Genomic DNA, 24517 nt, shown 5'->3' on the forward strand with positions numbered 1-24517 from the left:
GAAGCGTGTTTGTTGAAATGAATTCGTACCATAGCATTTCCCACTTTTATATTTTTCTTCCGTTGCTTTTATACCAAAAAATCTTATATTACTTTGATTGCTTTTAACGAAAGCTCATAAAATGGACAACGTTATCTACAAGTTCTGGGCAATTAAATATAGTTTTTTTCCCGAACATCACTTAAATGCACCGTGTGGTGTAGGTGGTTTCGGTGCGTTCACCGACTTCGTTTGAAGTTAGAGGCTTGTTCACAGTTTATAATAGTTTATATTGCGCCTTCTGTGTAATAAAACACAGATTAGAATTAAAATATTAGTGTGTCAACATCATTTATTTTTATTTATTCATTTATTATGGTTCAGAGTTAAACAATTGCTTTGTATGATATAGGATTTAAATATTTTATCTTCTGGTCACGTAACTGATTAATTCAAGTTTATGTAGTATGGAAGAACTTATGAGTAATCGTTTTCAAATGACTTTTATTCAGATAAATATCACTAATGTTTTTTATAATCACATAAAGTTACGTGACTGACTACTGCCATCTACTGGCTTGATGCATTTCGACAGTTCTCAGTTCTCTAGAGTTCAAAATTATGTCTGAATATCAAAGAACCCTGTTGGACAATGACAATGATTACTAACAATATGCAGTGTATCACAATGACAAATTTGTTGAACTGACCAATGCACACTGGTATTTCTTTTTGGTAACAGAAAAATATATATTATACATACAAGATGTGTAGCAACAGGTGGCTAATGCAAAAAAAAGAGAATAAAAATCAGGTCAAATGTGTTTTAAATGGTTATGCAATGAAACAAATTCAGGATTCAGTCAGTAAATACTGAAGGGTAATTTACTGTATTGGAAGTCATAATTAGGACAGCCTCAAACTTTGCAAGCAGTTTAATGGATTAAGCTTTCAAATCAAAAGGCAAGCTCAGATATCTGAAACACACCTTGGAGAGTCCCAACTGTTCCCATTACAGCACTTCTATCCAGCTGGAGCCTATTGTATGATCTGCACTGTAATCAACTGCAGATTAAAGTATAGCTGTTCTCAAACCTGGGCATGCATCACTTTGCTCTCAGGCAAAAACAAAGAAATGCTTGAAGCAACAATATACTATACAACAATTTGTTCTGCTTTTCATGCTTCTTGTTCGTACCTGCCGGTTGGTCTGTCGTATATTTTGTAAAGCTGTCCTTATTTTAGATTAAAGTTCATTAAATACATCTTGTTAATAACTAGAATTAGACAAAGTGATACTTCATTCGGTGTCTGTTCCAGAGATGACTGGCAGGAATGTTCTATGATCTGTTGTGCTTAACATAAGACTTCAGCAAAAACAGAAAAAACAGAGTGAGGATCAATGCATAGTGAAGATGAATAAATTAGACCTCCCTGACGCAGATCGCTGAGGTTTTACTGCTGGTTATAAGTAAATGGCAGCATGTGTTTCCAAGCGTGCTGCAGCATCAGCTGATTGACTTACTTCTGTAGCACATACAGTAAAATTGCACATTGTTGCCAAGCATTGTAAACATTTCTAGCAGCACGAATGGGGGAGTGGGAGCAGGGTTCAGTTCTCATGGGAGTGGGCGGGATTGAGGGGGGATTTGGGTGTTGTGGAATTCAGGGGAGGTCCTCCGTGATAGGATTAAGTGAATCAGGGGGATTGTTGTGGAGGTGAGGCAGAGAATGAAGCGAGTGTTTGTGAGCTTTCTTTACCGTAATGACCGAGCATCAGGGCAGGATCAACCCATAATACTAAAAAAACCAAACCAAGCCACTATATTAACAGAAGTCTTGTAAAGACAAGCAAACTCTTCTTGCTCCTCATTACATTCAGAATCAACATTTAATACACACTCAAAATACAGGAAGTCCAATTTTCACATTGTATATTATTTCGATAGCGTCACTAAAATCTGCTAGTACTGCAAATAAACTGATGGGGAGATGTCAAACAGCAGCACAGGATGTTATCTACTTCCCCATCGAAGACGGGAGAAAAAAAAGTGTGAAAGCAAAAATAATTTCACTTCCTGACACTTAGAGGTTTTTTCTCGAAACGCTGAACAGATTTACGGTAGCAGAGGAGGAATCTGCCTCATGTTGCCAGATATAACCTTGTGTCGGAACCATTTTTTGTAGGGGCCCCATTTGTAAAATATTGTGCAACGTAGCACTTATTATATATTGTTTAATTTATAATTTTCTCCCCTTTTTGAAGCTAGTGCAGGTGTGACACACTGGCACTGGATGCCTCACGGTGTAACCGAGGGGCTGAGGCTCTCATAAAGGGAGCAGTGTGATCAAAAACACAGTGGATCCTGTGTGCAGTGTTGTTGCTGAGGCAGATATAGAGGAAAAAGAAGCTACTGAGTCCTAACGCCTCCATATAAAAACTAACAAAGCAATAGGAAGGACAATAATTTAACATAAGACAATGTAAGAGTCTCTACAAACATCATTAATGTAAAATACATTATGCATTTGTGAACCTAATTACAGTAATACACTCTTAAATCACATTCGGTGGGGTTGATGGGAGGACAGGCTTGGCATGTAGGTACTCTAGAACAAACACCTGTATGATCTTGTTAAGGTTCTGGATGGTGGAGCGATCCAGGTTCTGCTCGTTGTCGTCGAACGTGTGCCACACGGACGGGAAGGGCGACGGGATGAGGTGGAGGACGCGAACCCCTGACAGGAAGACAAGGGGGTTAACAGTCCCGACTTGTATTCTTTATTTGCATTTGTAGTTTGGAACAGATACCTCTGTTTAGAAATGGGATATGATCATCTTCTATTCGGCCGACGGGTCGATCAGGCCAGAAATATTCCACACTGTCTGGATGATCAGCAAGCAGGTTCATGGAATGCAGACGCTTTTCTAAGCACACAGGAAAAACAACGTGTAAAATCAATATAATATACTTATAATAATAAAGATACAACACCAATCGGATCGTTTACCAATGTTTTGCAGTCTGGAGAGCCAGGGCGCAGTGTTGGGGAACTGGTTGCCAAAGCGGGGGCTCTGCGCTCCGATGAGGTCCAACAGCATCAGGAGATCCTAGAACGAAGAAGAGCCCAGTGAGATTTCATGAAACTGAACATAAGACGCGGAGAAGAAGCTGAAGCGTGGCTTTAAACGTATATAAACATGAGCACGACACTCACTATGCCGTGCAGCTGGTTGGTGTCTGTGGCTCCAGCCGGATGTGCCATGCTCTGCATCTTCTGGGCCAGGTGGCGAGAGCCGTACAGGGAGTCCGAGGAGCTCCACTGCAAAAGGGCCTCCTCTCCATCGAAGAAGATCAGCTGCAGGGTCAGGTCAGGACTGGAAGTCTGCAGAGAAAATATATAAGATATATAAGAGCGGTTGCCAGGTTTTGTTACTTTAAGTAGTTTTCATCTTATTTTTCTGTGATTTATTAGCTTTGATATTAATTATTTGTCCCCAGCTTTGTGGTAGAGAATGCACTCGCATTCATTGTTATTCCGAATCCACAAAGGCGGTGACCTTTGTGACAGACCGCTGAGTCATGATAAACATGCCCCTTGGCCGATCTCCTCCTCTCACGCGCCGTGTCACTGTCCACCCGACAGACAGTCTGAGCTCCGGCGTGAGACAATTCAAGGGCAGAGGAGCAAGCTGCAGGAATGCTAAGCTAAGATGTGTTAGCGCCATTAGCGCGCTACCTTCTGAGCTTTCAGAAGTTCGTCCTGGGCTCGTGCCAGCTCCAGCAACATGGCGCAGGGCACAGCGGAATCGGTGGCGCCCAGGAACTCGCCCTCGTGCCACTGCGGCGGGTAGTACTTGGAGTCGTAGTGACAAGCCACCACCAGACGCCGCCTGGCCGACGGGTTGAGGGTGGCGATGAGGTTGGTGAAGGGCAGGTAGCCGTAGGGCGTCTGCGACATGAACCTGTCCTCCGTGACCTCCCAGCCTGCGCCCAGGGAACTGAGGGTTGTTTTGATATGCTACACACACACACACACACACACACACACACACACACACACACACACACACACACACACACAAACACACACACACACACACACACACGACCAATGAGGAGGGTTTCCGAAGCGTTTCCCATGTATATTTAAAGGGAGTCTAGGCACTGACCTCCTGCACAGCCTGATTCCCAGCAGAACCTGGGTACCTGGTAACCAGCAGCGGCCTCAGGTCCCTCTGCCACATCTGCTCCACGTCTGTGTGAGACAGGGCGCTTTCGATCTCATTCTGCGTTAGCGTGCCAGCTCTGTGTGTCAGCTGAGGAAGAAAAACAGGAGAATGCAAAATGAACGTGCACTACATCCAACGTACAATAGGAGTGGCATGTTCTTGAGTGTAACTAGTGTGGCTGCAGAATGTTATTGGGCAAATGTCAGCCACTTCCTCCTATGATGCATTTCACTTAAACACGCACTCAAACAGAACCACTGATGACAGTGTGTCACAACGTTTACGACACCGCTTCATTACAGGAAACCGCTCGCTAACTTTGCCTCCAGCGTTGTTTTCTTTCATCACGTCTGTCATCTGGGGAGAAAATCCACACTGAACAGGATTTATCTGGAGTCAGCAGCTTCTAACGCCACCCCAGAAATTTACTACACGATCCACACAAAGCAACAAGCTATCTTCACTTCAAGGCCTTATCACACACAGGAGCCCATCACAGCTGAATAGGCACTGATTGAATGGCTTCAAATACACACTAAGACGACTCCAGTGAGTCAGTATATGGCTTCAGATCCACATTTCAGGCTGTGGTGTGGTTAAAAACATATTGATCCTCCATTTGGTCTCAAAGTTCACCTGCAGCAAGCCGTGGTTGTCCTGGAAACAAACAAACAAGGAGGACAGAGAACAGCCGACATTGTGGCATCTTGTTCCTCTGATTATATGCAGCCGTTATTAGGTGCCCAGGGACGATCACATCTGTATTGTTACCAGTGTAAAGTTTCACCAGTCCAATCAATGACATTTGAAACTATTATGTCCTCATCTTTTCTTTAGTTTCAAACAAAGGTCAAGGGCACATTCCGTACGCTTTGGCACTAGTTTGACTTACTAAAACCAGTTTGCAACATGATCCAGACTTGTGACTCACATAAACTACCAGTCGTGTAATTACAGAGCAGCGTCTGTGCAGGGAAGCCAAAGGCACAATTACGTGGTCGCACGGTCTGGATACAGTCCTGCCAGGAGCTGGGGCTCACTGAGCTCGGAGGGGGTTAAAAGGGGGTCCACTTAGGGTCTATAAATACCAAGACGTGCAATTGGAGGATCAGGGATGATGGCTACGCTGCCATAGCAACTGGGCGAGGAGGAGAGGGTGAGACGAACATGGAAGAGGGAAGGGGAATACTAAGACCCACAAGAATACTGTACCCTGGTAAATCTCAGGGCAATTACACAACAGTGATGAGGGACATAACAAGAGTAGCCTCACTCCTGGCATTTGAATCGTTAAGGAAAATTAAATACATGCACAATTAGTAACAAATGATATTGATCTACATGATTTTGAATGTTTTCTACCAATTCAAATGTTTCTACAAAGAGATTATTAAAAATCTGAGTATTAAACGTAGATAAAACCATTATTATGACTTAATCAATAATTGGAAATAATCGTTTGATCTAATTACATGAGAATTCTAGGAATAAAAACGCATGTATGACGCAGGTTTTAAGTTTCACTTTTAGTGTCGCTCGTCCTATCGGAGCGTCTGAACGTGTGATTCCTCCGTCTGATGATCGTCCGTCCACCTTTACCTGTAATACCACGTATTTACCTTCTCCTGAGTCCAGGGGATCCCGTCGCAGCGCTGGAGAAATGCCACCAGGAGGGCCACGGTGCCCAGCAAACGCATCGTGTTGCAACTGTGAGTGCGCTCGGCCATCGCTGTTGTCGCTCCTGTCTACATTCCTCTCCGTCTGTGTGCGATGTGATCATGTGAAAAGCAGGAGGTAGGGCTGGAGGCGGCTGCTGCGGGTGTTGACCGTCTATTCCTTGGATCATTTGTAACATGCGAGCTGAGCACGAGAAGCAAGGAATTAGGAATACTTCATTTTTGAACATTTTTGACGCCCAAGCTCGTAAAATAATATGTAAAATAATAACATTTCGGATTTACATACTTAAGGTACATTTAAAAAATGTACTTATTTATCTATTATCATTATCAAATCTTTTTTGTTTCTATTCGACATTACACATGGGTATCAATGTTTTTAACCGGCAACTATTATTTTTCTCTTATTTAAAAAGTATGTTTTTAGAACGCTACCTACGTCACCAACCACGTGTTCAACCCGGAAGTTTGCTGGACATGCTTCACTTGTCAACAGTTTCTCACCCACATTTTTGCCGTAGCTAAAGTAATACTGTTGTTCGACTACGTTTGTGTCACGATGTCTGAGAACGTGTGCAGCCTGAAGGCGCAGCTCGAGGAGAAAGAGAAAGAAATCGCTGCTTTGAGGAATAAATTGACTCAGCTGGAGAAGGTACGAACGCGCGTCTGAAGCTGAATTTAAATCAGATCTGAATTTTGCCGGTCAACTCGACTATGTTTAAAACGAGCTCGTTCGGAGATTAGCGGACTAATACCTTTGAATGAAGTGGCGTTAAAATCACGCGCTCGTGATTGACGTCAACGTCAGTTTCCATAATGCCAAAAAGTATAAAGAAGTTTACGCCTCAAGTACACTTATACACTAATAGTATTGCATTTGCAGTATACTTGCAAGTATATTTTTTCAAAACATCTTATATATTGCACTGAACCTATCGCACCTCGAATCTTACAGCTAGTGTATAAGTCAATCCTGTTTACGTAGACATTCTCCCAATCAGCTGTTTATGCAGAGATGTGTGCACGGGAGCAGGAGGTAAATATAGCTCCTCACATTAGAGAGGCCGGTTGTTAAAGGCTCTTGCTCTCCTGTGGTGTGACCTCAGGGTCCAGGCTCGTCCCAGGAGCTGCACCGCAGCGTGCTCCCTCTCAGCCCGCTGGACGCCAGGGCGGCCCTCGGCAACGAGGACATCATGCGCTACAGCAGGCAGCTCCTTCTGCCCGAGCTCGGGGTGCAAGGTACAGATGGGCAGCGGCGTGGTTTTGTCAGGTGAGACAGACCTGCTGTAACGTAACAGGATGAATCTCGCTTTCCCACAGGTCAGCTGAAGTTATCCCAGACCTCAGTGCTCATTGTGGGCTGCGGAGGACTCGGCTGCCCTCTGGCTCAGTACCTTGCAGCAGCGGGTATTGGTAGGTATCCTGAGAAATCTAGTTAAACTAATATCACTCAGCCGGGTAACTGTCTGTTGTGTCTCCTCAGGGCGGCTGGGCCTGCTGGACTACGATGAGGTGGAGCTCAGCAATCTGCACAGACAGGTGCTTCACGGGGAAGAGAATCAGGGTCAGTCCAAGGCTCTGTCTGCTGCCGTTGCAGTCAAGAGGTACTGGTGCCGGGTGCTATCGTATAAAACGGCTGCTTTTTTGGTAAATGTAAACTCACTGTGCTAATAAGCAACCCGAGGGCTGGAATATGGGATGTGTGATGTTTGCAGGCGCTCTCCGGTCTCACCGCAGGTTATATTTGGTTGTGTGTTCCCTCCCCAGTCTCCAAATGTTATGTAAACATTTAATTCCAGAGAAAGCTGCATTTTGAGCCTTTTCTCCCTCACAGTGGGCCTCACTGTGGTTAATACACGCGATTTCGGCCTATAGCCACAAGGGGGCGCTAGTTGTCTGACTAGTAAATAACCAGAGAGTGTCACACAATCACCCACTTTCTTTTATGGTTATTTACTCATTTATAGAGTTTTTGGCACCAATAATGACTACATTTTGGAGACAGAAGAGAGAGAGAGATAACGGAGAATAGCCTTTTATTTGGAATGTAACTTTATGTCTGCAGGCTAAACTCAACAGTGGAGTGTGTTCCCTACCATCTGCAGCTCTCAACACAGAACGCCTTGCAGCTCGTTCAACAGTATCCTTCTTCATTCATTACACAGACCTGCCTCTGGCTAATCTTTTTTTCCTTTAATGTATTGGAAGCTGGCCTCAACAAAGTCTGATTTAAGCACGTTGTCTGTATTTCTCATTATGTACTATGATAAATTACCTACCTTGACTCTGCTGACCTCATGTATGACATTGTGGCTGATTGCTCAGACAATGTCCCCACTCGCTATCTGGTGAATGACGCCTGCGTCCTCAGTGCCAAACCCCTTGTGTCAGCCAGTGCCTTAAAAATGGAGGGACAGGTAATGTAAACTGCGCTGCTTTTTAACCTCAGTGACACCAGACACTTTGAAACCTCTAATATATTGTTTTCTTTGTAGTTGACAGTATATAACTACTGTGGTGGACCCTGCTACAGATGTCTCTACCCAGTGCCTCCCCCCCCAGAGACGGTGACCAACTGTTCTGATGGAGGGGTGTTGGGAGTAGGCGAGTGTCCTTGACTATACCGTGTCTGTATAAATATTAACGTTTAGTCATTTTTTCCACTTTTCTTTAAGTTCCAGGAATAATGGGATGCTTCCAGGCTTTGGAAGTCCTCAAGATTGCCTCAGGACAAGGCTGTATCTATTGATTTTTCACTTTCTATTCCCAGTTCACATCTACTTTCTTCTGAGGCTGTTATGATGTTGTTATGAATCAGAATTTTTGGCCAGAGTCGACAGCGAAGGACTGAAAGGTGTTTTTTGTAGCATACTCTGAGAGCAAAGGCTGTTTTGATAAACATAAACAGCACTCTCCTCCTGAGAATAGATTTCTCCATCATGCCTCCCTTTTCACACTATGACACTTACTCACTATGCACCAACCGGGGGAGGTGTAATGTTTTCCTTTCAAACACCTGAATTTTGGCAACACACACACACACACACACACACACACACACACACACACACACACACACACACACACACACACACACACACACACACACACACACACACACACACACACACAAACAAAATGTAGCCTTTCCTTGACATGCTGTGGCAGCTTCCTGCAGTCAACAGCTGATAATGTTTGACGCCCAAGATGCTAGATTCAGATCCATTAGGTTGAGACCCAAGCAGGCCGACTGTGCAGTGTGCGGCGACAACCCCAGTGTAACGCAACTAGTGGACTACGAGAGCTTCTGTGGGTCTGCTGCCACTGATAAGGTTGGTTATAACACAAATGATGCTGATTACGGGGTTACCCATATTTTCTACTTGCAATTACTGTATGCCCTTATGATGGGAACATTATCTCACTGCTGGATCCTTGCGTGTGTTTCAGTGCCGCAAACTCAACCTCCTGATTCCAGATCAGAGGATCACAGTGCAGGTAGGGAACCACAAAACAGCTGACTGTTGCGTGACTCTCTGTGTTCACGCTCGTTTATTGTGCGATTGCCCACAATTTTCTCAGTTTTCGTGTGCATTCATAAACTGATTACATCTCAATACGGACCCAGCCCTAAATGGGAAATGGCTTAAAATGTGACTGTAGATTTTCTATGGGAAAGAATAGCGTGCTGTCTGGAGTGTGAAAGCGTTGCTGGTGGATTGCATCTGTTTATGTTACTGCAGAATTGGCGCTTTCAAACCCGCTGAGTCATTAAGCACAGCGATGGGGATCATGATTGATTGAGCTGTAATCGAGGTTGTGTAAGGGGCTCCAGTTAGAAGCAGCTTTGTTTCCTCTGACATAAGGAAAAGCACTTAAAATGTTCACCCTACTCCACAAAGCCAAATCCACGCAACATTAAAACAATTGCTCTGAATAATTTGCTTTGTTTCGCTGATCTGGTTATATTAAGTAAAAAAATGATACTATTTATGCATTAACTCTGCTTTAATCTCATTCCAGGATTATAAATCAGTGATAGACAATGCAGAACCCCATCTGTTGTTGGATGTGCGCCCTCTTGTGGAGGTGGATATATGTCGCTTACCCTTTTCTCTCAGTATCCTTTGAGTGATGCAAAATGTTAAAAACAAAAGTTTTAAGTCATATGTCTGTCTTTCATTTTATGCTTCTCCCAACGTCTCCCTTACTTTTTTACCATTCAAATTCTGTAATTGTTCCCCTGATTTTGCTGCCAGACATTCCTCTCTCAAGTTTAGAGCAGGGGAAGAGTGAACATCTCCGGTTACTACAGGAGAGAATCAGACGGCTGAAACAGCAGATGGCAGGTGACGGCCAGCCTCCAGGTAACATGTCAAAATATATTGTAAGGTTGTAAGGTAATGAATAGGCAGGTAGAGCCACATGCACATATTTACAGTCCCCCCTTGTCACGTCTGCTGGACTGAAGGTGCATTTCAGCTAGTACCAGGTTTAAATGGGGTTGCTAGGTGACCCCCCTTTTCCAAAACAAGTACGGTCATCCTGAGCAGCTGGTCTGCTTCAGAAAAATTAATATTCAAAATGTTATTTTGGTGGTGCTCTGTGTATTCACTGTGCTGAGCCTTCTTTGTCAGTGAGCTAAATTTAGCTTTGTGGTGTTTTATCTGAGAACATTATTCAGTGTCGGCTCTGTTTGTGATTTTAAATTGCACTCTCTAAAACAGTTTAGGTCTAATGCAAAGATTCGCCGGTGTCACTGTCTCTGTGTTGTTTCTCCCGTGCTTTCTTCCAGTGTATGTGATCTGTAAGCTGGGCAATGACTCGCAGAAGGCTGTACAGGTTCTAGAGAAGATGAGCGGATCGGACGTGGATGGGATCACAGTGAAAGACATCTGTGGGGGCCTCATGGCCTGGGCAAAGAGAATAGACCCAACATTTCCACAATATTAATGTATTTTTGTCACTACTGGCAATAAATGCGGTTTTGTATTTAAGTTGCTTATTTCATCTCGTGTTTCGTTACTGTTTACTGCACACACTTGAGCTCAGTTGTCTTGAATGTTCATACAGGTTCATGTAGTGACTTGCACAATGCTACACACCAGCAGTGAACCATTTCCTTAAAATGTAGCTGCGTAACCGACTGCATGGGTTTGATGATCAAATGCACAAACTGGCAAATAACACGTAAGTGTGCTTGCTAAATCAAGTCCCGCTTCCTGTTTTTTGTTTTCATTTTAAAAAGACTAGTGAATAGAATCTTATAAACTAAAGCACCCATTTGTAAATGAAACCTCTTTTTAACCACGTGTAGCTCAAACTTTTGAATGGAAAACACTGGGGACTGCAAGCAGATAATTAAAAAAAGTTTAGAATTTATTTATTAAAGTAAATATGTGAATGTCCCTACACAACGGACGCCCACCTCCTCATCCTCCTCCACCTCGGATACCGGGCCGTTAAACCGATCCGGGTCGTGTGGAATAAAGTTTTTCCTTCGTATGGCCAAGTTGAAATAACGGAAAAGAAAGGCGCATGCGCATTAGCTCGAGTTCTGGCGGAGGCGCCATAGCGTCCCAGAGGTTGTAGTCCGGCTCCGCCGCCCCGCGCATAGGAAGTCATTTGCGCGCTGATAACAGAAAGACTCCAAGTCCCAGCGACAGCTGCTGCTCTTTTTTTAATCTTCGGGCAGGGGGAGTATTCACAGCTGGAAGGATAATAAGATGCGCATGAATTTACTATCTGGAATCAAAGATACGAGAAATTAAATGGAGGGCTCGGTTAGCGTCGCGTGCGTATTAAGTAAAACCGAACTTGGTATTTATAGCGTTTAGACTGTGACGCTACGACTTTGTTTGTGACTTCAAGAAAGTGCAGAATAATAAAACTTCAGGCTGCGCTGTCCTCAGTTGATGGAGTTACAAAGTTTCTTCAGGCCACTCACAATGGAAAGAAAAGCACCCTTCGCCGACTGTGAAGGTAGAGTATCGTTACAGAAACGTTCCATACGACGTTTGGCTGCGCGCGGGATGAGCGGAGAGTTGTAGTGCGTAAAAGTGAAATTCGGGGCTTGTATAACTTGTTTTGCTGGCGTTCTGGACCGGGGTTGTGTTCTGCCAGCGAGCCAATCGAAAGTGGGAGGGGTGCAGATGTTCAGAAGCCTCGGCTCCAGATGTTCGCGGAGTTTGAATTCTTGTAAATTGGAATACGGCGATTTCTCTCGAACCTTTACGTCACTTTGAGGATTTTGCTATATTGCTTTTCGTGCACGTCTGTTGTAGCAATAATACAGTTCAGTTGATAAACGCCACGGGTGAGTGTAATCACAGAAGTTGTCACACCAACGAGTACAAAGTTTGAATGTTAGCTGCGACTCCTTCAGCGGGCTGCGTTAGTGAACGTGTGAGTTAGCACGATGCTAATCCCGAAGTAGCACAATGGGCAAAATAAAACAAAAACAGTGCGAGAAATGAATTCACAAGAGTTCGTGATCCTGGCTGCATGACGTCAGTCTCTCCGTTAAACAGTGGTGAAATTAACTCCTGGGTGTTTCAGTTGAGAGAACATATAGGCTGAAAGATGTCTTTTCAACCCGGTTGTGTAAGTAAGTGCAGTAAGAATGTGATTCATTCATACAGCGGGCCTGCTTTCAGCCAGAGGCTCTAATTTTCGCCAGTCCTCTGCTTTTTCTACTGGATTCAAATGATAAAAACGTTGTGTGTGTGTGTGTGTGTGTGTGTGTGTGTGTGTGTGCTGGTGGTGACAGGTTTCCTGTGGCCAGAGTGGATTACTGACTTCAGAAAAGAGAACACTCACCGCTCCGGGATTTGAAGTCGGTGGCAGCGAGTTCAGCGCCAAAGCCCGAGGACTGTTCATAGACCCTCTGCGTGTCACCCGTACGCCTAGTAAATCATTATGCTGCGTATAAGCTGAGGTGGGTGTAGAGATTATTACCCTCTTATAGCTGAAAAACAATGCTGCGCTAATAGAGACACAGTGGTGAGTCACAGCGACCGAGGATTCGCCCCGAGAGCGTGGCCCCGCGGACCCACCATTACGCACTACACGCTCCCATCGGAAGAAACCCAATGTCTGCCTCCTCCCCCCCGTCTTTACCTCGAACCTACCTCCACTCGGTCCTTCCGCAACACTTGTCCTTGCTGTCCCCCCCGTCCCCGGCGCCGAGCCCCCCCGGACCGCTCTACACGCGGCTGTCCAACGGCAGCCACAGCGCCCACAGCTCCACCAACTCCCACAGCTCCTTCCGTGGGGTGTCCTTCCTGCTGCAGATCGGCCTGACCAGGGAGACGGTCAACCTGGAAGCCAGCGACCTGTCCCTGTCTGCTGTCAAGGACCTGGTGTGCTCCATAGTGGACCAGAAGGTAAGACGCTCATCTTATCCGTCTCATCTCATACAGGACATCCGCTGTCTTTCGCTAATATTGCCTGAAGTGAAGGGTTTCACACAAACGCATGCGCGCCCACTGAAATGAACGTAAGGCGGTAGAGTGCTGACATGATGTACTGACACATGTTCTGCCTTCTTTTATTCCGTATTTATCTGTTTAGGTTTTGTTTCCAAAGCAAACATCTGGGCCTTGTGCCGCAACATGAGTCAATCACCGCAAAGACATGTACACAATGGCAGTGAAGCTCCTCTAGTTACAGGACACAGTGTAGTAGCATCACTTCCTCATACTGTGGTGTTATGCTGCTGAAAGTCCATGATGCAAGTGCATGTATAAGTTCATAGGACCCATAACGTGTATACAAAACTACTACTACTACTACTGATTTTTCCCTCCCTGTGTGATGCTGGCCTTATTTATTTACCTGGTAATGTGTTGTAATGACACCACAGTTTGCAAGGACTAGCATAAAAAGTCATGTAGCTCTGTGCTTTTAATGTGAAAATACATTCACTGCACTAGTACAATATTTACACGTGAACTGGAGCCACAAAACAAATTTGATTTGTGCAGTAATAAAATAAATAAACTGGATATATGAATAGATTTTTTTATATAGCAACTGTAAATATGCAGTATTTGTAAACTGATGTATTGTGGCTAGTGTTTTTGAGAGTTCTGTACTTCAGAGCTGTGTGGGTTAATGGCGTGCAAAGCCTGGTGAAATAATGAAATGGCTCCTGTGTGCATCCAACGGCGCTGTTTTTATAACCTTCCATGAATAACGCCGATTACTCCATTTGCGTCTGTAATTATCATTTACCGAATAAAAAGCAAGTGATTAAACAAACCACTTTCATCAGGCGCTAGCATCAAAACATTTTGGGAGGTTATAGCTGTGACTAGTGATAATGGAAGTAAGGGAAAATGAATATGGAACCAGCCTGCGTTTAACAGCAAGTGGCAGCTCGTGAAGAAGCTATTCGATTTAGTTTCATTAGTTGTCATGTTGTTCTTAGTTGAAATTCCAGAGGACTGGGGTAATGTTGTTGTTCTTTATGAGGGCTGGTGGTTCCTACTAGCTAGTTATGAACAGTTCTGGTCTGCAGAGCAGAAAATCTCATCCATGTGCATGTTTTTGTGGCTCCTGTAACATATTGATGCAGTTGCAAGAATCAACAGAAAAATTAAGGTATAAATATGATGTCGTTTTAAAAAATTGTGTTGTCCTATGATCATGCTTCTAATCTAGTTTAACCTAATTATCAGATCCATTCATTGTAACACGCGTTGAAGCAAATTGACATATTTTTCATCATAGTATACGGTATCATCCATCATCCATCATCGCCACAAACAAACACACTTGTTCATCATCATTGTTCTTCCGTTAAACACCGCCAATCACTGTGTAGTGCTGCAACTATTTCATGAAATCCAGCCACATGGCTCTGATATCAATGGAAAATATGACTGTAGGCCTTTTTGCACTCCCCGGTCCATTCTTGCTCTGAAATATGCATGACAGTGGTGAGTCTTTATAAACTCCACTCCTCCCCGCCAGCTTTTCCAGCTGTGGATCTCTGACCCCAGTTTATCTCGTTGACAGTCGTCGGAGGATGTCTCCAGTCAGCAGAACCTCAGGTGTCTATGGCAAGCGTGACAGGAAAAAGCTTTAGTTTTCATCTGGTAATATGTGCATGGAGATAGAGTCTGGATGGAATTGCACCCCCACCTCCCCCCACCCACTCATATCATGCTGCTGTTTCCTCTGGTGAGAGTTGGCCTGCTTCACTAAATGACTCACCACTCAGCCACGCAACAAACACAAATACTTAACCCGACTTAAATATGTCCATTCAGTGTTGAGTTTTCTGCTGTGTCAGCTGTTTTGACTGGTCAAAACTGAGATAATATTCAAGTGCCCCTTTTTAAACTTTTTAATCGTGCATTATGATAATCTGGGTCACCACAGCACCGTGGATTCATTCATTTATGGCACCAGTGTGCTTGCAGACCTGCTGGAAGATGTAATGCTGATTCTGGTTCTGTTTTTTCCCAACACACAGCCAAACTGCTTCAACTCTTACTGCTCACGAAAGGATTAGTGAACCAGAGTGCCTTGGTTTATGACTGAAGAAGAGATTTTAGTTGCAATGGCTTGCAATATCTGCAGTTTATTACTTCACACCTACATTTGAAATTCCTTCACTGAGAAGTATGAATCCATCTTAGCGTTTACAGTGTTCGTGACAGCAGAATACAAAAATCTCATTATGTGTGTGCATTTGCAGCCTCTTGCTTGCAGTATCTTCTCAAAGCTTGTGACTATAGCTTAGGGACAGAAAGCTGGGTTTCTTGGGAAGGGAGCGCTTTGATTTGCACTGCAGCTGTTGTTGGTGTTACCGTTGCTGTTGTTACTGTTTGGAGTCTCATGTTATCTTTTTAAAGAAAGATAAATCACGAAAAACTATAGATGCTATAGATGTTTATGCTAAAGCAGATGTGACAGGAAACTGTAAAATGTCCAGATCTGCTTGTGTCATGGCCTTATTTCAAATCTTTCCTGAATTTTTTAGGTTTGAATCAGTCTTATTGTTTGTCAGGGAGTCATGCAGCATGTTATAATAGCTGTGTATTGTATGGATATTGTACGGCTCATTCCTCTTCCTGCTAAACACTCAACCACATGACTTGGCCAGATTCCATGAAAATCAAAACTTTTTCTGCCCATCCAGCTGGTTTTGATAGTAGTGGTTTGGACTAGATTTAGTGGTTAAGGTCAACCTTAGTCTGGAGCAACCTGATCCTGACCATCTTACAGAAGCTATTATGGTTCCTGCTCCTGCTTTATGCTGAATGTCCTACAATACGACTGCTTAAGCATCAGTACTTGGCACAAGGAAATCACTATTAAGGTCTGTGAGAAAGGATGAAGGGAGCCAGCCAGTGGGTGGTACTAGGGACCCTCCTATTTGGGTACCGTCCAGCCCAGATCTAACCCATGATCGTCCATTGAGGGTGCATGGAAGTCCAAATCGGGATAACCTTCTTTCACTAACTGGGTCCTGACTCCTCTCTGGTTTTCGAGCATGATGAATGGCGCAAGATAAACATCCATAGCTTCCACTTGTTGAGAGTTTCCTGTTTGGTGTCGCCCAAGTCTCCTCGTGTAGTCAGCAAGGGAGCGGTGACGGGACAAGAGTTCACGACTCCCTGAGAATGACTCCCAGTTAGCCAGCTGGTTCGTGCTGGACATTTTTGGAGGATGATGTGATGCTGCTTGGGATGTGTGGGATTAGACTGCTAGGAAACTGAAATATTTGGAAATAAACAATTCATTTGGTACTTTTGAACATCTGATAATGCTGATGAAAGATGTAATGCCAATGGCTTAAATAACACAGTTTGGTTTTTAGTCTTTATAGGTCTGGATTAATATTCTGCAAAACCGAATGGAGAATTTCCAGTGGAAATGCTCTCTGGGGAAAGTTGGCAGATTGTAAGTTTAATAAAATTCTCATTTGGTCATTTGGAATCAGTTAAAGGTTTCTCTCACACTCAAATGGGATGACAAAGCTTAGCAGAAGAAAGGAAATTTAAAATTCTTTAGGCTTAGATAATGGAAAACAACATTACACCTTTGCCTTAATGCTAGGTTTATGAATACTACTTTAGCACCTGTCCTTAGGATGTAGCTGGGCTTTTACCACAGCTGGAAATGCAATGAGCAACAGCTGCCTTAGCCGCAGGTTTCCCTACTGGTTTTGTCAGTGCTGCAACTCCCAGTCTCTGGTTTAGGGCAGTACAGCTGCCTCTGTAATTAGTGAGACAAAGGCCTTTTTGAGGCAAAAAAGGGCTGCATTGGAGAACTTACAGTAAAATGACTGAGCGTTATAAAAGCAGAAGGAGCAGGACTGCTGCGAACCTTTGAATAGAACCACTTGCATGATGCAAGGTAACAATTGGCCAAGAGAGGGAAAACACTTAACATTCTTTTTAGATTAATTGGATTAAGTTGCAACAGTGGATGGATGGATTGCTTTGGTTTGCATTGGTTTCCGCTCTGTTTCGCGTTCTGGTGACGCTGCTGCACTGTGGAGCAAGAGAGATAAATTAAAAAAAGAGGATAACAAACAAAACCAAGTAAAACACGCATCTCTTGCCATCTCCCTTCCGTACTCTAACCAACAATATAAAGCCACATCTGCTTGATCCTATAGAGCTAGCAGTCATATTTCACTCCAGAGGATGCCCCAGCAGAATATGGCTTCAAGCGTGATATGCATGAGGCCAGATATTTCCTGGAAAGAACATTTTGCTCCATCTCAAGACAGAAACGGGTCACGCTTGAGTCAAACCATTCACTGTTGGTGCTGGTTCTTCGTTCAGTTGCCTCTCGCCTATATCGCTATCACAACTGGATGCGTAAAAAAAAAAAAGTCTTCAACGTACAACTCAAAAGCCTACTTACACACGGAATCTATCAATTTCCTTAGTCTTGGATTCATTTGTGGAAAAGGGAGAGAGAGAAGGAAAAGGGGGAAAAAATCTCTGAAGTTAAGTGAGCTAAGTAATTTCTCCCATCTGTAATGCACATTTCTGCCGCCTCGCTCTGCTTTATATGTAAAGTGGCAAGGCCTGACCACAAGAGTCAGAGAGAATGACAGAGTGGAGGCGAGTGGTCCCCTCCGAGGGCAGGATGCAGGGAGTCTGGGACAGCCTGGTTGACAGGCATGGCATGGGACACAAACGGGCTTGTGGCCACCACACAGCTGATGTCTGCTGCCAAAACCGCTTCTGTTTCGCCCCAAATGTCCTTCACTACACTTGACTTTAGCCAGTGGTAGGTGATAATCTCGAATCACTCCAATCTCTGCTAATGCCCCCAGAATACGCTTCGATGGTGATTGTATTGACGCGATGAGCGGCAGCGCTGTGCAGCAATTTAATACTTGGGGTTCCTGGTGTCTTTGTCCTTGTGAAGTCAACCGTGTGTAAAGAAATACTGCTTTACAGACTTTACTAGTTTCCATTCATAAGTCAACAACTGTAGCAGGACACGCTTCAATGAAACAGGATATCTTTTTTTCTTTATTAATTTACTCATTAACAGCTCGTTATCCTTTACTCACACAGAAGTTCCACCTTGGCTGCGTTTGCTGTCTACTCAGCACAATTAGAAGACTTCAGCCATGATAGATGCTGAATGAAGGGAGGTTAAACTTGGCTCCGTGACAAGAACGCTGCTCTCTCCAGGAAATTAACACTTGCCCAGTTGACTAAGTTAATCCCCAATGTTGCTACTCTGACCCGAAAAAGCCCGTCAGCTCAAAAGAATAGCACCGGCAGATGTTGTAGTCACGGCCTTAGCAGATCTGTTAACGTGCCAAGATCGTTTCCAGTGTCCTGCAATGAAGACCACATGCTCTCCTCCGTAGCTGCACAGGGCGAACGGCGTGGCATCGTCGATCCCTGCAGCACGAGCAGGTTGCAGAAGGTCTCGATCTGCGTTGTTTTCTCAGCACTGTTTGCCTTTCCTGTCTTTCAGCCTCGAGCGTGATCTGTCAAACTGATAGGAAGGTGGCAGGGGAAGTGCAGTTACTTGTTGATACAACATGAATTCAACAAGACCCCTGCCGGGTTATGAAGGGGGCCGGCCTCGAGAAATGCTTCAGTAAGCAGCGTTTGAAAAGCATCAAGAAATGCAAGAAAAGCTCATTTCGGTTTTGTTTCACACTGAAGTGTAACAGTTAGTCACTGCTTTTGTCACTCTCTCTCTATAACACCACTTGCTGTCTAGTTAGTTTCACTCAGTCAGAGCCGCTCCCTGTTTCCACATTCTCTATGCTCCTGCTCTGCAATCGGCCGTGGTCGGCAGCGCGGCACAGCCTGTTCAGTCTACAGTACGTGCCTGCGTTAAGATGCCTTGTCTCCTCACTGCACTTGCTGTTACTCCCTGCTCTGTGTTCAAACCTTCTGGGAAATTGCCTCCTAGTGCCTCTGCTTTGAAGGAGGCGTCGCCTCAGCTTTTGGATCGTGTCTGAGCTCAATATTGAGGTCTTTTACACACTTTAGGTGAGATCTGTAGTCCTGTGAATAAAGAGTCAGTAAACGGTTAACGTGGCCTGTTAGCCATCCAGAAAATGAAAACGCCGTCTAGTTCAAGTCTACATTTGGCACACAAAGCCAGCAATAATTATGAATGTTTTTGTTGAGCAACAGCAGCTTTTCCTACATCCTGCTATTAACGCGCACCTTCTGACCTCCTGCTCTGCCAGAACGAGAGAAAACACTGTCGCCATCAATCTCACGTTAATTCCCCCCAGGTTCACCTGTTTATTTGCCCCATGCGCCGGCTGCTGCTCCGGCCCCGACGAGAGGGGGGACACGCAGTGCTGACTTGCAGTATATCTCTGAGGCGGCGGTGCCGGGGAGCGAGATGGGGCCATAACTCATCAGCCGTGTGCAGGGGCCAGGGCCAAGTGTGTCTCAGATCACACTAGTCATTTTGCGAGAGGCCGCGCACCCTGTGAGTCAGCCTTCCTCATGCTGTTATTACTTAAACTTTTCATGCACGCACAAACACATGCATGCGTTCACTGATGCAAGCAGAGCCACGATTGATTGGGGCATCGTCATTAAACAGATGAGCGTTTCTGAGATGTATGTTGAAATGGTGCTTTAACGCTTAAAGCTACCTGGCTGTAATTGGGAATACTGTGGCTATGAATCAAACGGTGACCTCATCGCCATTATTCCTTATCCGCTTGAGTCCAAATTACCACAGAAGAATATTGTTTTCCTGGATCGAAATAATCACAAGCCTGGTTAAATAATTGGCGGATTTTCTTTGGAGAGCTTTGGAGCAATACTACTTTTTTAAACCATCAGCTGTTATGGCTGATGTAAATTGGGCCCAGTAAGTGGCATAGCTTTGTTAAAGCTATGTTTTTTAAAAAGGGCTATGACAGGTGTAGCACGGAGCCAGGCTCAGAGGTTATAGTTGTATATACCAACACATACATGTTCATACTACTGTATATATCACTACACTCTATATAGAAAGTCAACAGTGAGCATCGTAAACACTGGATTGACTGCTTACGAGAAGATGCACCAGGATGATACGGCCTTATTTCATTCACCTGTACCTGAATCGCGAGTCATAATCTGCCACATGGAAGGAAACGAGTTAGTCAGCCGGCACAGCGACAAAGTCACAGCTTCTCTTGCTCCTCCACCACCACACAAGTTTCCTTTCCGCTGCGCGCTGCTTTAACCTTAGTGGAGTCTTTCTGCTGAAGTGGAAAAGAAACAGACTTGGCTTAAAGACAAGCAGAACGTTAAAAGCGACTGGATGCGTTTGCGTGAGCCTTGACGTGTCGTACAAAGCTGCGTGCTGTAATTAAAGCCACATGTGTGTAGTACTAGTCAGTTAGCTCCATACAGTTCCTCCTTTACGCTCATGCTCCTTCTGCCTCCAGCTGTAGTATATTTGTCTTGGCCAGTTCCTGAAGCACCACCAGTGGGGTTACTCATCATGAACTGTGGTCAGTACATCTGCAGTATATTTTAACACTGGCTGAATTATGTAACGCATCCCATCACTCATGCCTTAGAATGACTAATACGTTGGATGATTCTTGATCATACGACATTTTCTAAAACTCTGACATGTTGTAACATAATAAACAACTATACAACTATAACATTAATGGCAATCATTTGTCTTACATAACTATGGAACCGTCTTTTCTTTACAAAGCATGCAGAGACAGTACTTCCAAGACTATTTTCCAGATATTAATGATCCCAGGTAGTATTAATATATTGTGGGCTATGATTAAAATTTCAAATTGCAAGTGGCAATAGCATTTTGGGAATGCTTTTAGCTTATAGCTAGCTTACCTTGTAGCAGTATGCTGCAATGACCAACATCAATAATTTGATATTTTTTTGCAGGAAAACTATTCGGTGTGTTTCCTAACGTGTCGAACAGCTTTAATATTTTGGCAGCATGTGCTCAGCCTGTTAGACTGTTCCTTCCGCCTGTGTCTTGCATTCCAGTGTGTTTCCAATATTGATATGCAATGTTTTAATTAAAATGCCACAGTTATTTGATGCTTTAGATGTGGAATTAAAGCTTTAACTTTATTAATCAATTGTCACAACCCCACAACTGGTATAAAGCACTCTTCATAATACATCATCTACATGGCATGCCGCAGTTAGTTACGTAGTCATATTTCCAATTGTAGTGAGCTGCTAATGCTACTGTTGTGGTTATGATAGCACTTCGAGACAATGTGATTTCTGAGGCAATTACTGAATCGACTCAGCTCATTAAAGCTTGGTTTTATCTTAATTATATGCATTTTTGTAAACCCTATTAACTTTCTTAACCAAATGGAATATTTTTTATTGAGCTTGGGTTGCTCAAAGTGAGCGCCAAAGAAACTGGGGAAAGTCCAATTTGCCTTTTTTGATTCTTTACTCCCACTGAGAGATGAATTATTTGGCTGCTGTCAATGCCCTTGTGTAGTAATTGTATAATTCACTGCACATGTGTTATTGTACCATGCTATGTGGAAAACATTGTCTTGGTACACATTAATAATATGTAATGAAAACAAATACAATTCCGTTGTTGACTTTAATAAATTAACACAGTTTTCCATGCAGCGTTTGATACGATTTCAACCGCGCTGCTACACAGCTTTCCCCCTTCGCGTGAGCACGTAATTGGATTTTCCGCTGTATTCATTTGACAAGTAATTGAAGTATGCTTTTGTCTGTTGTGGCCATTCTCATGTACCTCAAATTCAAACAATGGTTTTCCCATTGCTTTGACATAAAGCTGTTTTCCTATTTGTGAAACCTTCACGCCGCTCAGTGGAACTTATTGTTGATCTATTGTGAATAGACGCGTAAGAATAAGTGAAACGTCTTCACAATCTCTTATTTAAGAATCCGCTCCGTCGCCTCTGGCCATGTGACGCAGTCAGCAAGTCAATCACATACTGGTGCATCTCTCTCTATCAAAAAAATAGAAAATAAGTGGTACTGTAACACAGGTAGGCGGCACGGTGGTGCGGTGGGTAGCACTGTTGCCTCACAGCAAGAAGGTTCTGGGTTCGATTCCCGGGGGCGGCCCTGGTGCCTTTCTGTGTGGAGTTAGCACGTTCTCCCCGTGTTTGCGTGGGTTCTCTCCGGGTTCTCCGGCTTCCTCCCACAGTCCAAAGACGTGCATTAGGTTGATTGGCTTCTCTCCATTGCCCGTAGGTGTGAGTGTGTGAGTGGATGGTTGTCTGTCTATGTGTTGCCCTGCGATGGACTGGCGACCTGTCCAGGGTGTACCCTGCCTCTCGCCCGTAGCCAGCTGGGATAGGCTCCAGCACCCCCGTGACCCCGCACTAGGGAGTAAGCGGTTAAGATAAATGGATGGATGGATGTAACACAGGTAGCAAAAGCACACTAAACATTCTCAATGTTGTTGCTTAGGCCGCAGGGTTCAAAGCGCATGAAAAAAGTAGCAGCTTATAGTCCGGAAATTACGGTAAATGTTATTATAAGTTGATCAATTGTAATATTTGTCCTTCTGATGCTCACAGGAAATGCAGCAAGACAATGACCATGAATAGTAGAAGTTCCACCAAATAATGGTTCATTTACAGCGGACTGTCCCACTGGTGGGACACCTGGATGATTTCTGGAGTATAGCACATCTCCTGGGTAGCATGCTATGCCTTGATAACAAGCGTCAACTAACACTGAAAACACTTTAACTCAAAATGTAGGTGTTTTTTAAAATTTTGTAAAAGAATTTAGTTCAATGTGATGTGGTGTACATTCATTTTATAATACACACATACATACACTGTTTACACTGTCCTTGACATTTCTTCAGTTAAAAATACAGAAGAATCAAGGCAAAGATTCATGAAAAATTTACCTCAAGTTTACCTCAAGTTGACCTTTTGTATAACTGTAACAGATTCAGCTTTTGATAGCGCTTACTATTTAGGAACTACAACAATTTAGACTTGCCCATTAACACAATAGGCACACTCAATGCACAAAATAGGGCTCTGCTTTTAAAATATTAAAGAGAAGAAATTATGTGTTTTGAGTCCTAACCTCGAGGTTCACGTAAATGGTATGGAAGGGTCTGAAGCAGGGAGTTCATAGAGAAGAGCCAACCAAGGATCTGTGAAAAGCAATGGGCTAGAATCCTTCCAAGTTGATGTGTGCCGCTGATAAACAGTTACTTGAAATGTTTAGTTTAGCTGAAGTTATTGCTGCAGAAGAGGATCACACCTTTTACTGGAGGAATGTGGTCATTTATTTTATGACACATAAACATTTTAGACTGGATCGTTTTCCATCTGTGTGACGAAGACGAATCGGCGTCTTGTGAGTTCTGGCGAAGGGTATTGGAGGCAGTGTGACCTGTGTCCCGGCACTGTTGGGCAATTATAGGGTTATCAGTTATCTGTCTGGTGAATAAAAGCACCTTGTACCATGCTGATCTTGTGAGAGGCTTTATCTTGCTACCGCAAGCGAAATAAGGAAAGGTCCTCCACCTTCTGGCTCTTTCACAAGAACATGGTACCAGGAGGTTAGATAACCCATTATTTATTCAGTGCTGCTTCTGTGGCTCTAATGCTTATCTATACTACTCATATATATTTGCTTCTGCCGTGTTGAAATTAACTGCTGTGCGTAGATTAGCAGGAAATATGAACAGGCAGCCAGAGAAGCTTATGAAAAACAAATCACATGACAATGAAATGCCAAAAATCACATGACAGCGATGCATAACATTGGAAATCTCTCTCTTTTCTTGACTGACTTACCGAACTGGTGTTTTCAAGCTGTAGCCACTTGCGAGGGCGTCTTTGAAAGGATCCATTGTTGCCGTTATACTGTAAAGCGCGTTGGTGCTGACTCACAAAAAGCTTCAGGGTTCTAGATTCTGTCCGTTTGAGCTTTAGAAAGTTGCATTATGTTACTATTTAGAATTAAACTGAAACACATAAATAACAGGGAGAATAATGAATGTTAATGTCTATTTACGACATATCTCCAGTACTTTCTGTTCAGATTTCCCTCCTGCTGGGCCAGCGTAACAAAGGTGTGAGACCGGCTGAGGTCAAGCTGCATACTTTTCCTTACTGTAATCACATGGCCCTGTGTCAGAGCCTGTGCCC

General features: G+C 43.8%; 3 protein-coding genes across 5 annotated transcripts in view; 2 read left to right on the forward strand and 1 right to left on the reverse strand.

The window, feature by feature from the left end:
• Positions 1-466: 466 nt before the first annotated feature.
• Positions 467-6041, reverse strand: qpct (glutaminyl-peptide cyclotransferase). The gene is made up of 7 exons (XM_029139796.3): positions 5833-6041; positions 4154-4300; positions 3721-4002; positions 3199-3366; positions 2992-3091; positions 2792-2908; positions 467-2718 (listed from the first exon to the last, which is right to left on the reverse strand). Exons 1-7 carry the CDS (start codon positions 5938-5940, stop codon positions 2537-2539), a joined length of 1104 nt encoding a protein of 367 aa, XP_028995629.1. The 5' UTR covers positions 5941-6041; the 3' UTR covers positions 467-2536.
• Positions 6042-6200: 159 nt separating this feature from the next.
• Positions 6201-10889, forward strand: mocs3 (molybdenum cofactor synthesis 3). Its single transcript, XM_029139794.3, has 13 exons — positions 6201-6544; positions 6999-7131; positions 7213-7305; positions 7376-7496; positions 7958-8032; positions 8192-8309; positions 8388-8496; positions 8568-8630; positions 9061-9224; positions 9343-9390; positions 9916-10012; positions 10152-10259; positions 10688-10889. Exons 1-13 carry the CDS (start codon positions 6452-6454, stop codon positions 10843-10845), a joined length of 1380 nt encoding a protein of 459 aa, XP_028995627.1. The 5' UTR covers positions 6201-6451; the 3' UTR covers positions 10846-10889.
• Positions 10890-11456: 567 nt separating this feature from the next.
• prkd3 (protein kinase D3) overlaps positions 11457-24517 on the forward strand; it is a 29131-nt gene continuing 16070 nt past the window's right edge. Inside the window, exons 1-2 of one of the 3 annotated variants that reach the window (XM_029138109.3) lie at positions 11457-11874; positions 12662-13277. In XM_029138109.3, coding sequence (XP_028993942.1) covers positions 12984-13277 — 294 coding nt within the window. In that variant the 5' untranslated portion in view covers positions 11457-11874; positions 12662-12983. Of the gene's footprint in view, positions 11875-11929; positions 12209-12661; positions 13278-24517 lie in introns of those variants that run through there. The other 2 variants (XM_029138108.3, XM_055505917.1) reach the window with 2 other exon arrangements.

Source organism: Betta splendens, chromosome 22 (assembly GCF_900634795.4).
Source record: "Betta splendens chromosome 22, fBetSpl5.4, whole genome shotgun sequence".
NCBI classification, from domain to species: Eukaryota; Metazoa; Chordata; class Actinopteri; order Anabantiformes; family Osphronemidae; genus Betta; species Betta splendens.

What these genes read in the sequence shown, in the direction of transcription:
- qpct (XM_029139796.3), bottom strand. Translation starts at nt 5,940, where the DNA reads ATGGCCGAGCGCACTCACAGTTGCAACACGATGCGTTTGCTGGGCACC. An exon ending in CCAACCAGCTGCACGGCATA is followed by an intron (nt 3,092 to 3,198) that starts GTGAGTGTCGTG and finishes TCTTCGTTCTAG; the next exon opens with GATCTCCTGATGCTGTTGGA. An exon ending in TATCCCATTTCTAAACAGAG is followed by an intron (nt 2,719 to 2,791) that starts GTATCTGTTCCA and finishes TCTTCCTGTCAG; the next exon opens with GGGTTCGCGTCCTCCACCTC.
- mocs3 (XM_029139794.3), top strand. Translation starts at nt 6,452, where the DNA reads ATGTCTGAGAACGTGTGCAGCCTGAAGGCGCAGCTCGAGGAGAAAGAG. An exon ending in GGTCTGCTGCCACTGATAAG is followed by an intron (nt 9,225 to 9,342) that starts GTTGGTTATAAC and finishes CGTGTGTTTCAG; the next exon opens with TGCCGCAAACTCAACCTCCT. An exon ending in TCGCTTACCCTTTTCTCTCA is followed by an intron (nt 10,013 to 10,151) that starts GTATCCTTTGAG and finishes TTTTGCTGCCAG; the next exon opens with ACATTCCTCTCTCAAGTTTA.